The following is a 14,007-nucleotide window of genomic DNA, read 5'->3' as shown; positions in this document are numbered from 1 at the left end:
CGCGAATCCACTGTTTCCCGCCCTCCTCCGCTGCCATTGGCGGGCGGGGCGAGTCCACGCACCCCCCCCGTCCCAGCCCCGAGTGGGCGTGGTCATGCGGCAGGGGGGAGTGGCCTGTGCCGTGTCCCCGCCCCCGCCGGTAGCGCGGCGGGCTCGCCCGCTCTCCCCGCTCCCCGTTGACACAGGACCCCCCCTCCCGGGGCACGGCGGGGACCGCCAGCACCGAACACCTGCCCGGTGGGGGGAGACCAGTCTTTCACCCAGGGTGCCTCCTTGTCCTCGGGAAACGGTTCCCGGTGCCACCGCTGCCAGGTTCGGCCATTAAGTTCAATATACTTTTAAAAAGTAAAATATTAAAAAATAATTTTAAGTTGAAATAACAGTAGTATAAACAAGAAGCTGGAAATAGTGGGGTTTTTTTTCTTTTGTATTTAAGATGGGGAATACAGTTTTACAAAATGTGTGCATTTCTTAATCACTGCTTTTTGTTAATGACAATTCAAGTGAGATCACGACTCTGGTAATAACAGAATTACGGAAAGGTTATAATGTGTGTACAAAAATACTAACAACATTTACACTAAATAACGGATTAGTGAAACTAACACTGACAGCCAAATTCAGCCACGGTGTAAACTGAGGCAACTCCACTGACCTGCCCGAAGCCTGAATTCGGCTCAGTACCTGTGTGAAAAACGTGCATTTTATACAATACTAACAATTCTGTGCTCTCACCTGTGCCTTGGAATTTTTTCCTCCTAAATATACGGTTTTGGGCTACCACCAACTTCGCCTCAATGCATTCATACTCACCTGTGCCCTTTTCACATTCGGTGACAACTTTGCTCAGCTTATTTTGAAGCGGGAATATGAAAGAAAAGGGATGCAGGTAAAATACTTTAAGCCACCTGAGGTGGCTTGAACAAGTACACAAGCCACCTGTGTACCTTAAGGAGAGCTGAGTATTAGGAGCAACTGTGATTGTAATGTTAACAATAGCAATAATGACCTCGGTGTAGGGCATCTCCTGGCAAATACAGGGATTTTTAATTTATTTTTTTTTTTTAAACGAGTGCCCACAGGTACCAATTTATCTCACACACTAGAAGCAAGAAAAACCAGCAGTGAGGACCTCATTATTGTTAGTCGTTTCATTCCTGCCTTATGTAAAGAGCCATCTTACTGGTGCTTAAGTGTTCTTGCTTTCACAGCCTGTTCTCAATCAGCAAACCGTGTACTGAATTTTAAGCATGCAGTTAAATCTTACATGGGAGCATCACGGGATTCAGGCTAGTTCCTAAAGTCAAGCTGCTTCGTCCCGAGATGGATGTAAGCTTGTGCTAAAACGTATTTCTGAGTTGGGAACACAGACAAACAGGATGTCTAAATACAGTACTGGACGGAGGCTCTGCCTCACAAACAGTTTGGTTCTGTACCTCCAGCTAAGTCACACACAGCCATAATTTAACAAGCGTACACCCAGGTTTTGCCCAGATGGAAACATCCTGCCCTTGATTTCCAAACAATCTGCAGCAAAAACTCGTACAAACCACTGCTGGGGAAAGATGGGGGCAGGGGGAGCAGGCACAAGAGTAAACAAATGCAGATCCTTGGTCATTAAGTCCATTTGCTACCGACACCCACCCCAAAAAAATAATCCTACTCTCTTAACGGCTCCTCCTCTTTGAAATAAGCAGTTAAGGCAGGGCTGTTACCCTCAGCACAGCAAGGAAGGGGCCAGCCCAGGAAGGCACAGAAAGGTTCCTCAAGCCAGGCATTCTCCTATGATCCGCCTCATCCCTCTTTTCGTAACAAACCTTCCCACCTTTGCAGCTTGTTTCATTGCCAGCAGCAGGACTGTTGTTGCTGAGTTCCCCTTCTTTGGCAAGCAGGCTGGGCAACGTTCTCACAAAGGCCTAGCAAGGTAATGCCTGTACAGTGCTTAAGAACATGCAAAGTGCAGTATAAGTGCCAAATGTTCTTATTTTAGAGATTAATGAATTAATACTCCCAAGGAATATATGCGCTGAGGTAACTATTGCTTAAATATTACATTCCCTCACAATTAAAAAAAACCCAAAATCCCAAAACTCAGAACCTTTCTTCTCTAGAAAAGATGAATCCCAAATATAAAGTGGTAATACCTTATTTATATTCTGTCAAGATTACCATAGCCATAGAGCCTCCTTTCAGTAAAAGCAAAACCAGGGAAGTGAACTGAAGTTCTCAGAGAACCTAAGAACTCTGCATTGATGATTTCCTCAAATACCATCTTTGTGATATTTCCAGCACAGGTCTGCTTCCACCCATTACACCTAGAGAAGCTGGCGTGTCATAATGCACAATCCAGTTTCAGATCTGGTGTTCCTATAGCTGAACAGCTAGAAATATCCACTAGCAAGGGTAAGTAGGACCATAATCTGCATGAGCTCTCTGAAAAGTTCAGATTTTGTCCCCTAGTGAAGTCCACGCTCCACCATTTGGGAGTCTGTGACAGTAAGGCAGTATGTAGTATCCAATGCACAAGCTCCTGTCACAGCACTCCAGCTGTCAAGTATAAACTGATTATTCTGGTGGTCAGAAAAGGATTAATGCAATAATGAATTAAACACTGCACATACTTTTCTTTTTCATTCCTTAGTCGGCTTTGGCCAATGATGAACCCAAGATTCAACAGACTAATTGATCTGGTCCATGAAACCAAACGCTGCATTCCTATGCAGTGTGTGACAAATTTAAGACATGGCACACAAGAGTCAATAGCACCCTAACCAGTAAACAAATACTGCTGTAAAATGCTGATGTAAGTACCATAATTCATCTGGTTTTCAAGTGTTTAAAAAACACTGAAAACTTCCCAACAAGGTATCCTGGTTCTGTGAAAACAGCAACAGCTGCAGTAGGTCCCGCTTAGTGGTTTCATTCTGTTTTCTTACTCCGGTGTGCCTGTCAAATACTCCCTTCATCGATGCTCTGCAACTGAAGTCTTTGGCTAGCGTGGGGCCTGATACCACGCCGTGTGTTCATACTGCTTCCTGGAAGAGTCCGCACAGGGAACAGAGCTCCTGGTAAAGCATCTTCCCCAAACAAACTGATTTTCACATCAGCTTCAATAGCTTTTGCTAAACTGGACGCATAACTGTCCAGAGATTTATGGACTTCGGCTTTTACATGAAGAACAGAATTCTTTGCAGCTTCTGGGAAAAAAAAAAAATGGGCAACATATCAGAAAATTAATAAGTCAGCATGGCTATGCAAATGCTTGAAGACTAATACTAATCCTTTTGTAAAGATATGATCATGCCTTCTGCAAAGTAACTATCTTACAGAGAACATTTACTGAAGTACACAAGGTTCCTAAACCACTCTATGAACACAAAGCTTCAGCGTGACCTCGATAGCTCAAGCAGAGAAAGATTACCTCCAATTCAAGTGAAAAAAAAAAAATTTAATGATGCAAAGTGCTTATACACGTTTAACTGAATTAAGTGTATGTTGAATGATTTTCTGAATCTGAACTTATGCACACAGGATTTTATGGGTCTGAATTTGTACCCAATTGAAGTCAACAGCCTGGTTTCTGCTTACTGGCTAGAGCCCAGGATTAGGGACAATGGGAATTGTCTGGCATCAGGCAAGAATTCATGCAGAAGACAGGCACAGAACCCTCAATCTGTACTTCCTCGGCTGAAAGCATGACTTACAGCCTTACAGAGATTCTCAGCGCGTTTGCACTAAGATCTTGCACTTCATTGACATGAACACTGCTATTTTATAACATGTTTTAAGCCCGGCAAACACCAGACTTTGTGTTTATGGATTAAAAAGTCCCGAAATTCCAAGGGCTTCTTCCAAGTAGTGATTAAAATCAGTAGTCAAGGCCAGGTTGGATGGGGCTTTGAGCAACGTGGTCTAGTGGGAGGTGTCCCTGCCCATGGCAGGGGGGTTGGAACTCAATGATCTTTAAGGTCCCTTCCAACCCAAACCATTCTATGATTCTATAATAGTCTGATGTCCTTACGCTTAAATTGATTCCAGAAATACCGTGGGACGCAATTCCACTTCCAGTGGGGAAGTTGTAGAGCTCTCCGTGCCAAGAGAGATTGAAGACTGCAGTTGCAGACAGTAGTGTACTTCTTCCTAACATTTTATTACCTTGGATAACCCTGATCTTCAGTGTTGATGTAGTTGCTTTTGTAGCACCTGTATGACTTTCTACCTGCCAACACGTTGGGCAACACAGGTGTTCATCTTAAATGTAATCCTTCAATGAGGCTGCTGAAATAATTTAAAATCTCAGAAATCCTGAAAACCCCGAGACATATCAGGGAGAATTGATAAACCTGTGGGAAACTATTGCACTAAGACCTCCCTCTTTCACTGAACTGCACACACACACAAAAAATAATAGATGCCTGCCCCTACATAAGACCTGATCTTACTTTCTGTTGTACCTGCATGAATGGTCAGGTATATCAGGGTGAACAGTGGTCAGGTATGTTTTAAGGCAATTCTGAAGGTCCTGGGAGGCTTTCTAAGCAGGCAATACATTTGTTTCTGAGCATTCCCATACTTACCTCTCAACCCACCTTTAATTTGCTCTACTTCATCTTCAAACGTCACTGAACTCCTCCTTCGAGGAGGACAGATGGAGTGTGGGGCATGAGCGCCATCTGAGCTATAATCTTCAAGAAGCATCGCATCAGTTCCTGAAACAAAGCAAGAGTTCTCAAGCAAAACAGACTAGCACTGGGATAAAATATTTAAGCAGTGGCAAAAATTTTTCCCTCTATAGCAGTTCCTTCAAAAGATGTCCAAACCCAGCTTTTGTGAGTAAATTTCAGTTTGAATAAAACACTGCACAGAAAAAGTATGAGGTCAGAGTTTTCATTGAAAGGATTTGGAAATCTTTTCTCATTAGCCATCTAAAATCTCAAGCAGCTCTGAAATGCTCAGCTGCAGAGCTTATAATGTCAGTAGGACAGCAGGCAAAGGTGAAACCTTACCTTCAGTAAATAAAGGTGAAGTTGAGGGCAACTTCTGCCATCTCCTGATGAAGATGAGAAGCAAACAATGGCTACCTGAGAGGCAGACAACCATAGCTGCCAAACCTCATGCTTCTAATCAGACCTGGATGGAAATCTGAACTGGGGAATTATTCTGTTCAATTTAGTTTGTCTCTAATAAACTATTTTGACTTTCTTGAAGTGTATTTTAATGGGGAAAAAATCCCTTGCTGGTTAGGAATGATTTTCACCCAATGAGTCATTTTTTTTTCAGTCTAGGAGAATTTTTTTTATTTCACCTCCCTGCATTTGCTTTGTACCTTTCCAATATAAAATAGAGTTCACAAGCACAAGGTAATTCATCTAGGCATCTCTGTAATACTTTCACACAAAGGGCAAGACTGCAGCCTAGTCCTCTCTTGCAATGCAAGTCTCTGTGTAAGGGAGAAGCAGAGCAAACATTTCGGGGAGACTCTAGGACAGTGCTGAGTGAGCAGTCCTCAGGGAAGCTGCTGTTGTGTGTGCAGCTTGCATACACTCCATACGTGACACTTTACTTTCAGTCCATTTACTTCTGTGGTGTGACAACAGGCCTAGAATAAAGAGCCTTCGCAGGTTTCATAACTCCTCCAGATGCTGGCCTCAAATCCCTCTTCACCCAGTTGACTGCTTTCGATCTCCGAATTTATTCTTTTTGCAATAAGGAGGTGTTCCAGCACCCATTTAATGGAAAGTGAAACAAAGGCATGGCTGGGGGTGTACCTCTGGGCAACATACCGCTCCATAAGCCTACTCTTTGCTGACAATCCATTGTGATATAGCAAAGTGATAAATTTTTAAGGTGAAACTTGTGTGTTCTGTCATACACCTCCCTCCAGCACACAAGAAAGAGCAAGAGCTGCTGCCCTAATATGCAGTCCCAAATAAGCTAACGACTTTCTGTGCTGTTCTGTGGATCAGCTGTGTTTGAGGCTGAAAACAGTAGACTCTTACTGATCTCCAAGGGTACAGAATCCACCTCAAAAACACGGGGTGCTGTTGAGACATATTAGTTGTTTAGCTTAAATAAGTAAGTTTTAATTAGAATAAATTACTTAGGGTTACAATATGGTGTGATTTATGCTGTTTGCTTAGCTTTACTTAGCATGAGTAGCTAGATTTGCTAAAGTCTTTAGGCTGCAATAGAGTTAATTTTATTAGTAACTTTCCTAGCAGCTGGTACAGTGCTGTGTTTAGTTTTTTAGTATAAGAAAAACATTAATACCCATCATTTGGGTAGTATTTCCCCCTAAGTCTGGGACTTCTCAATTCCCCACATTCTGCCAGTGAGCAGAGGTGCACAAGAAGTGTAAACCAGAACATAAGGAGGCTACAACCATCAGCAGAGACTGTACATCAACAAGGTAAGAGCAGTCAACAGCCTGCCTGCCCAAGCACAGAAAAAGAATCCAGTAAGGTGTTAGAAGACCCCAGACCAAAAATCACCATTGGACTAAAAGGTGCGTGAACAGCGCATGAGGGGCAGGTGTGTAGATCACAAGTGTATAATTGACCAGGGATTTCTTTGTTTGAGGTCCCACCCTTTTTGGAGGCACCCACTCCAGGCTGACCTTGCTGCTGTACCTTTCAATTAAATTACTTATTTTTATAAAATCTGACACCTGAGACTCTGCTGTGGGAAACCTAGGGTCGAGCCTGAAGAAGGAGGGAGCATGCCTAAGAGTGAGTGAGCGAGTGTGTGTAGTCGAAAGGGGCACCCGTCAGCCCACTGGGGTTGCCCACTGCAAAGGGAACCTGGTCCTAGCAGTTAAAGACTCGGGTGGTCTGTGTGCGGCTCCTTAAATGGTGTGCAAATGCTCAGGCTTCTCCTTTAACAGTGCAATGGAAGGGTGGCACTAGGAAGAGAGTGATACTTTCTTCCCTGGAGCAGAGTTTTAGTGTGTTTTTTCAAATGCACAGTTCAGTGCATTTTTTTCAAATAAGGGTAGTGAAGAGAGTAGCCTGTTATTCTTACAGGGTAGATCTTTTGTTCTTGGAATAATTGATATTAAAGCAGCATTTCTAGCAATTAGGACTCTGCTCTCCCACTTCAGTATTTTGTATACATCTGACACCACTTGGACTTTTTTTTCTCTCCTACTACTTCATCTGTTTTTCACAAAGTGAAAAGTCCAGCTTCTGTTTACCAGGGCAGATAAAGATGCAACCAGCAGGCAGCATTGAAGAGAGACTAAGACTTCAGTTCCTGGTCTTTAGTTCCTCAAAATAGAGGCATCCAGTGGAACAGTGTTTCACAAGGGTGATCACTGTGTATCCATTCCCAGGCTATGGACTGTACCCCCTCCAGAACAGACAGTGGCACTTCTAACAGCATTAGGTATGTATTTAGTTTGTTCATTTATTTAAACTGCTTAGTACCATTCCTCAAAAGATGACAACACAACTGCTTCTTAACTGAGGCAGGTTTACCAGGATGCTCTTCTCCTTTATCCCATAAAGCTGCAGAATATCCACAAAAGGCATAAAACTACCAGCATAAAACAACTACCAAAATTAATCCCAGGTCTATAGACTTCCTTTAATAAAAGTAAGAAACAAACCTCTAACACCAAGCAAATGTCAAAAGATCACCCTCTGGTGTCTCTAGAGCAGAAATACTCTTTGAAATAACTGGATTGAAGTTAAGGAACGGTAGCTGAATTAACTGGCAGAAAAGTCCAGCTACAGTTCTGGACAGCAAATTACTAGCAGAACTCTTTTTCTCTTTTCCTAACCATTTTCAGTTGAGAGATCTTAAGTAGTGACACAATCATAAGCTGAAACCATCCTAAGTGTTCATGTTTACACTGCAAGATGTAAGACATGGCAAAAACAAGACAAGGTCTCTCACAAACCAGGAAGCAGAGAAGCACATTCTCAACAGCACTTTGTTGCTCCGTTTCTTGTGGATAGAGGGAAAGTCCCTGAACAACGCTAGAAACTAAAGGAGAAGGGGACAAAAGCAGTGAGTCCTGTTCCCAGGACAAATCATCAAGGGAGGGTCATCATTCCTTAGAGTAAACAGTATTTTGCAAGTAAATATATTGAGAGCAAGGAACAAAAAAAAAGCAACTGCAGCAGTTTTGTTGTCACAGCTGGAACAGATGCTTCATGTCATCCATCCACCAAAAGACATCTGTGTATAAACACAGACTATCCCAGAGAGTACTGCCAAGTTACAAGTGCAATCTTCCGCCCAAGAAAAGAGAGCAAGAGACTTTTAGTTACCTGAATCCTGTGAGCAGCTGAAACCTGTGTCTCCCGTGCTGCTGCTGTTTCCTAATGGCCGCCCACCTGCCATGAGGGCAGTAAGATGAGGAGATAGTCCCAAATCTGTAAGACAGTTTAATTCTCATTACACAATGAATGTTTAAGGGGTCTACAATAGTAAAAAACTCTTCCCATTCTACTGTGTTATTTACTATTCTATGCATAAAACTCACCCTGCTGATCCACAGTGCACAGCATGTGGACTTTCAATCTCAGAAATCCAGTCAACAGCTTTCAGGTACCACTGGAGCCTCTCCATATGGCAAGTCTCCTTTCTACCTGCACCACCTCCCTCCCACTCTTTTTGCAATTGCATGCGTTTTATCAGCCAGCCGCGCTGAACGCAGAGCATAGGCCCTCAGACAGATAAGGATATTTGCCAGACACCTTCAAGGCAGGGAATAACCTGGTAGCCACCAGCAGCCGTGACAGGCAGCTTACGAGCAAGGCTGGGGCACCAAGATGCCTGGCTTCTTTCAAATCCCCAAAACAGGAAGGGAGGATATTCTAGGATTCCTACAAAGGTGCTGTCTTTGGATTCTACTTAAAGATTTTGTTATTTTTTGCTTGGTTGGTTTTTTCCTCTCTATCAGTCACCTGACAAATCTGAAGCTGTTAAGTTTCTTATCACTTGGAAGCAGGAAGGAATTTCTTGTCTTTTCCCTTCCAGTTCCCAATGTATTCATCCAAAGCACCTCCTGGATAGAGATTTGCCAAAGGAAGAAGTGCTAGAGAGCTCTTGCATCTTGTTATGTGGCTGCAGCTGCAGAAGTCTTTCATTTACATGGAGTCTCTCCCGGGGATTCCAGGTTGCAGAAAAGACAACAGATGCCTTGCTGCTCTCCCCTTTCTTCTGCATTTTAGATCTTCCTTCACAATTAAATAACTTCAGTTCCTGCCTCTCCATGAAGTGTCCCAAGGGACCCCACGAAAATGTCCTGGTTTTGGAAACTTCTCAAGAGGACCAGGAAAGTGATCAAAACTCAGAATTTCATTGCATTGCTACTTAAAAAAAAAAAAACTAACCCAAACCAAAACCCATCAAACTCTGAGCAACTAAAGCTCTCAACCTTCAGCTCAGGGAGACATGAAATAGTTTTACTCTTTTACATAGTTTTACTTTGTTTATGATCTTTTCTTCACAACCACTAAGGCTAAAAACTGAATTTACAGAAATAGTAAGACCAGTGTAACTTCAGTGAATCTCATAAAACCAGGAATCAAACTACTGGTAGTGCTCCAATCTGGATAACACAAAATGGTAGGCACATGAAAGGAAAAGCTTGCTAGAGAAGAAAATACATTATTTTTATTAACCTCATCTTCTCTGGCATAGAAAATTGTGCTAGAGTAGAAGAGGTTAACTGCCACAACAAAAAAAAAACATCCTCCTCCAAATGTCTATGAAAACGGTAACAAAAGACTGCTGAAACCTCCAGAAACATCCCACTTTGTTTACAGTGCCCTGAGATATATGAAGTACAGAGAGACACTAAGCATTACTTACTGGTGTCAAGGAAGAGTGACTTTTGCAGCCACGTGTCTTACCTGTGATCCTATTGGAAATGCTGAATAATCTTGATGTCCTATGCCGCTGAACAAATGACTCACGATAATATCGATCCCCAAAGCACATTCCTAGTAGTTCCTTGCGGACTGTCTTGTTCCACAGTCCATAAATTAGTGGATGGCAAATGGCACTGGAAAAGGACAACCATGTAGCTAATGTCTCCAAGGCAGGGGAAATACTATTTTTTCCCCAAAGTGCCTCTGATGTAATTACTACCATGTAAGGCCCCCATGTAATCACAAAAGCACCGATAACAACCAAGATGGTTATGAAAGCTTTGCACTGGTTGGCTGAGTAGACAACCCCTTGGAAAGCATTCCTTCGGCTGCCGGAAGAGGATGTGGAGGTGCTGGAGTTCTTCCTCCCATTCCTCTGGGAGTCCTCCTCCACGATGACGACGCTACCACAGTGGATTTTGCGGGCCTTAATCCTTGCCACGCGGAATATAAATCCATAGCAGATCATCATGACCATGAAAGGCAGCAGTGCGCACCAGATCTGCCAAAAGGCAGTGTAGCCAGCCTCTTTATGCCAGGCCACCACACACATCCACTTGAATTGGTCAAACTCCAAAGACGACCAGCCGAAGAGAGGAGGGAGGCAGCCAATAAGGGAATGTAGCCACACATACACAAGAGCCACCACTGCTCTGTTGCCTGTTATCTTCATCGGGTAAACCATAGGGTACAGGACAGCATAGTACCTGGCAAACAAGAAAAGACATACAATGAAAAAAGAACCTGTTTCAATGACGCTGATAGCTATTCTTCTTTGCAGAACAAGCTCTTCTCTCTAAACCTTGAAGCGGGCTCGGGGACCCTGTTTATAAAAATAATTACACGTAAAAATAAGAACATCTGTAGGCAAGATTGTAAAACTTGGCTGAAGGCACACATGCAGCTATTAAATATATCCCTATGTGTCAGCATGTTTAGGGTATAATCTGGAATTTTAAGTCATTACTTCTTGTTTCTCAAGTAGTATGTTATTATACCACCGATAGCTTAAAAAGAACTCTAGATGCATACCCGCATTTTGCATTATTGATGACATCACCTTCTGTTCTGTATCAAAATTTCACAAGGGGCTGAAGAAAAAAATGACATTACAATGGTACACACCATCATCCACTGCAGTGCTTCCAGCTCTATGCAAGTCACTCCATGAAACTAGGCAATTCGTTAATCATTCATTAGAAAAGAGCTGCTTACCGGTCTATAGCTATGAGTCCAAGAGTAAGCATGCTGGCTGAGCTGATCAGCATGTAGAGCAGGGCTGAGAAATTGCACCAAACGACTCCGAAGATCCATTCCCGCCTAATGGAGCTGGTGACAACAAAGGGTAGCACCAGTACAGAGAGTAGAAAGTTGGAGAGGGTCAGGCTGAACACAAACTTGTTGCTCAACGTGAGAAGGTAAGACTTCCGATAGAGGGTGACGACAATCACGAGGTTGCCCAAACAGATGAAAATAGCAATGACGATTATAGCAATGGACTCTGTGACTCTGACCACCCCGTCTTCCTGCGTGGTGACGTTCCTCAGGACTTTCACATTGCTCAGGGAGAAATTGCTGCTCATGGTCAGAGCGTGCAGAGCTGGAGCAGCCAAGACATGCTGAGCAGCTAGAAGCAGAACAACGCTCAGAAACATTCAGGCAAGATTTCTTCAAACTCTCTCCAAAGGCGGGAGGCCCTTTTGCCTGCGTTAATTAGAATTTACCTGTAGGATGCAGGAAACCATTTTAGATGTGAAAAGGAAGGGACAGGAAATTGCCTTTGGGCACACCTAAGATGTCAATGACAGTGCCAAGCCTAGAACCAGGAAGAAACTGAAAGACAAAAAGAGATGGAAGGGCGTAAACAAGGAAGAGAATTAACACATTTTACTTTAAAATTTCTTAAGGATCTTACTTGTTTTTAAGCCATACTTACCAGCTGTCCATCTCACTCAGTCCCTTCATCTAGGCTGTGAAGAAACAAGAAGAATGTCACTATCAGTCTTTGTTTCTTCGCTTTAAAAAACGTCACTTTTTTAAAAAAAAAATCTGCCTGTTTATCCTGTTACCTTGTATTCTGCCTACGCGGCATTTGCTGGTGGTCTGTGGATGCCTGGCTAGTCATACCCTGCTGACTTTTTCTTAACAGTTGCTAAGTAACATTCAAAGACACAGGGATCATTGCATGTACTCTCCTAACCACTTCTCCATGTTCATCATCACCTCAGCAACAGTGGTGATTCTATTTTACTACCAATACCAAAGGACTGGGGGAACTGGCTTTCTGTACACGAGGTTCAAAAGACACTTCCTTGCATTAAGCCACAGTCCACCCTTCAGAAGCGTTTGAGAACCTTTAACCTCTGAGTTCTCAGTGTTAGCATCCATCCCGCTGACTCAGAACCTCGTTTTGTGAAACCTGTGTGTTTCTCCCTATTACTTCACAGCTTTCTCCCCACTGCCTCCAACAGGCACTCCCTCCACTTCATTCAATCCTTCGCCCACCTGCAGGCCACCGGAAAAAAAACCAACCCAACAACCCAACAAACCCCACCACCAAAAAAATGCAAGTATGCAAACCAGAAAACTAAAGAGAGTCCCATCAATTAATATAGAGTTGATATTAGCATTTCTTGGCAATGAGAGACTCGGAGAGAGTTATCTCGGCTAACTGTGGCTGCGCGCACCCATCGCTCCCAAACAGCCACGAGTACTCACAGAATTGCTTCCCTCTGCGCCGTGGCCTGGGGCGGCAGCGATGTCAGGCTGGCGAGCCGCCTTTTTTCCATTTTTATCCGTGCTCTCCTAAAAGCGTAATTAAAGACATTACTGGGCCGTGCTTTGTCAAACAGAGCTCAGCTCTCCTCGAGCAAAGCTGCCTGCCGACCGCTCGCGAGTGTTTCTCCTCAAGTTCCTCTCTAAACACGCCTGGCCACCTCTGCCGGCTTTCACGACGATTTTTGCCTGGTGTTACCCCCGCCGGGCCGCCGCTCCCCACACCGGCTGCTCCCCGTCCCCTCAGGGCCCCGCAGAACCCCAGGGGAGGAGGAGGCCTCCGGGAGAGGTGGCTCTCCAGGGGCAGGGCAGGGCAGCCAGAGGTGGGAGGGGGCATCCCATCCCATCCCATCCCGGCATACACAAAGCCAGCGCTACCGAGTTGGGGACACGGGAGGGAGGGAAGGAGGGGGTCGCCATCTTGCCCCCTCGCTCCCTCCGGCACCGAACAAAGGGTGGGGGCAGCGTCCTCCACCCTGGGCATCCCTCACACACACCACACACCGCGGTCCCGGCCAGCGCGTCCCGCCGCCGCTCCCGCTGCCCCCTCCCAGCCCGCCCCGCCCCGCCCCGCCCCGGCTGCCGCTGCCGGCACCGCACTCACCGCCCGCCGCTGCCGCCGCCAGGGCGGGAGGTTTCGGGTTACAGCGCCCCGGACCCCCCACAGCCGCCGCCGGCAGAGAGGCCCCGAACCGCGGCCCGACCCTCCCCCGCCATGGCCATGCCCCCGCCGGCCCGGCCCGCCCTGCCTCACCCCCCGTCTCCGGCCTCGCCACCCGCCATTTTCTCTGCCGCCACCGCCCCCCGCCAGGCGAGGGGGAGGCGCGGAGCCCCCAGGACAACCCGTCCTGGGCCGGGCCGGGTCCCGCCGTGAGCGCGCTGAAGGGCGTGTGGGGGGGGCGCACCGCCTCCCTCCCCAGGGAACAGCCGATGCTCCGCGGGTCTCCTGGCAGCCCTCGTCCGCTGGGAGCTCGGTGGAAGGGAGGGATCCAGTTTTTAACACGGATCAGGTGAAGCGACTCGGCCCAGCGCAAGGCGGTCGCAGAGAGCGGCAGATCCTCATGGCTTCCTAGCCCCCAAAGTGCTATTAAAAGCAATACAGAGCGGATTTTAGAAGGTGCTCCCCACCCCCACAGGTGGGTGCATTATAGAGTGAAGGATAATTAATTAGGGATGCTTGTGCATCCCCAGCTTCCCGGTAACCTGGCAAAGCCCTTAAGCGCTGGGGGCGGCGGCTCCCACCGGAGTTTGCTGTGTTCTGGCTGCTCTCCGCGATGTGGATGAGACGGGAGTTTTTCCACGACACGGGTGTCACGGTCCCCTGGCCGCTGAGGCAAGGAGCCGGAGCGCA

General features: G+C 45.7%; 1 protein-coding gene across 2 annotated transcripts; it reads right to left on the bottom strand.

Moving 5' to 3' along the window:
- Positions 1-433: 433 nt before the first annotated feature.
- GPR161 (G protein-coupled receptor 161) lies at positions 434-13,462 on the bottom strand. Of its 2 annotated transcripts, none has more exons than XM_074151838.1 (8): positions 13,411-13,462; positions 12,600-12,686; positions 11,818-11,851; positions 11,097-11,714; positions 9,864-10,588; positions 8,274-8,378; positions 4,578-4,709; positions 434-3,197 (listed from the first exon to the last, which is right to left on the bottom strand). In XM_074151838.1, the coding sequence occupies exons 4-8, from the start codon at positions 11,534-11,536 to the stop codon at positions 2,950-2,952; spliced, it is 1,650 nt and encodes a 549-aa protein (XP_074007939.1). In that variant the 5' UTR covers positions 11,537-11,714; positions 11,818-11,851; positions 12,600-12,686; positions 13,411-13,462; the 3' UTR covers positions 434-2,949. The 2 variants fall into 2 exon arrangements, with proteins under 2 accessions (XP_074007939.1, XP_074007947.1); XM_074151846.1 differs by having other exon boundaries at positions 4,590-4,709.
- Positions 13,463-14,007: the final 545 nt, after the last annotated feature.

The sequence above is a fragment of the Numenius arquata genome, chromosome 1 (assembly GCF_964106895.1).
Source record: "Numenius arquata chromosome 1, bNumArq3.hap1.1, whole genome shotgun sequence".
NCBI classification, from domain to species: domain Eukaryota; kingdom Metazoa; phylum Chordata; class Aves; order Charadriiformes; family Scolopacidae; genus Numenius; species Numenius arquata.
Note: the sequence above shows the minus strand (reverse complement) of the source record. Positions and strands in the feature narration are given on the sequence as shown.

Coding starts and splice junctions, on each gene's coding strand:
- GPR161 (XM_074151838.1), bottom strand. CDS start 11,536: ATGTTTCTGAGCGTTGTTCTGCTTCTAGCTGCTCAGCATGTCTTGGCT. Junction 10,589..11,096: donor GGACTCATAGCTATAGACCG/GTAAGCAGCTCT, acceptor CTTGTTTGCCAG/GTACTATGCTGTCCTGTACC. Junction 4,710..8,273: donor CAGCTGCTCACAGGATTCAG/GTAACTAAAAGT, acceptor GCTTTGTTTCAG/GAACTGATGCGATGCTTCTT.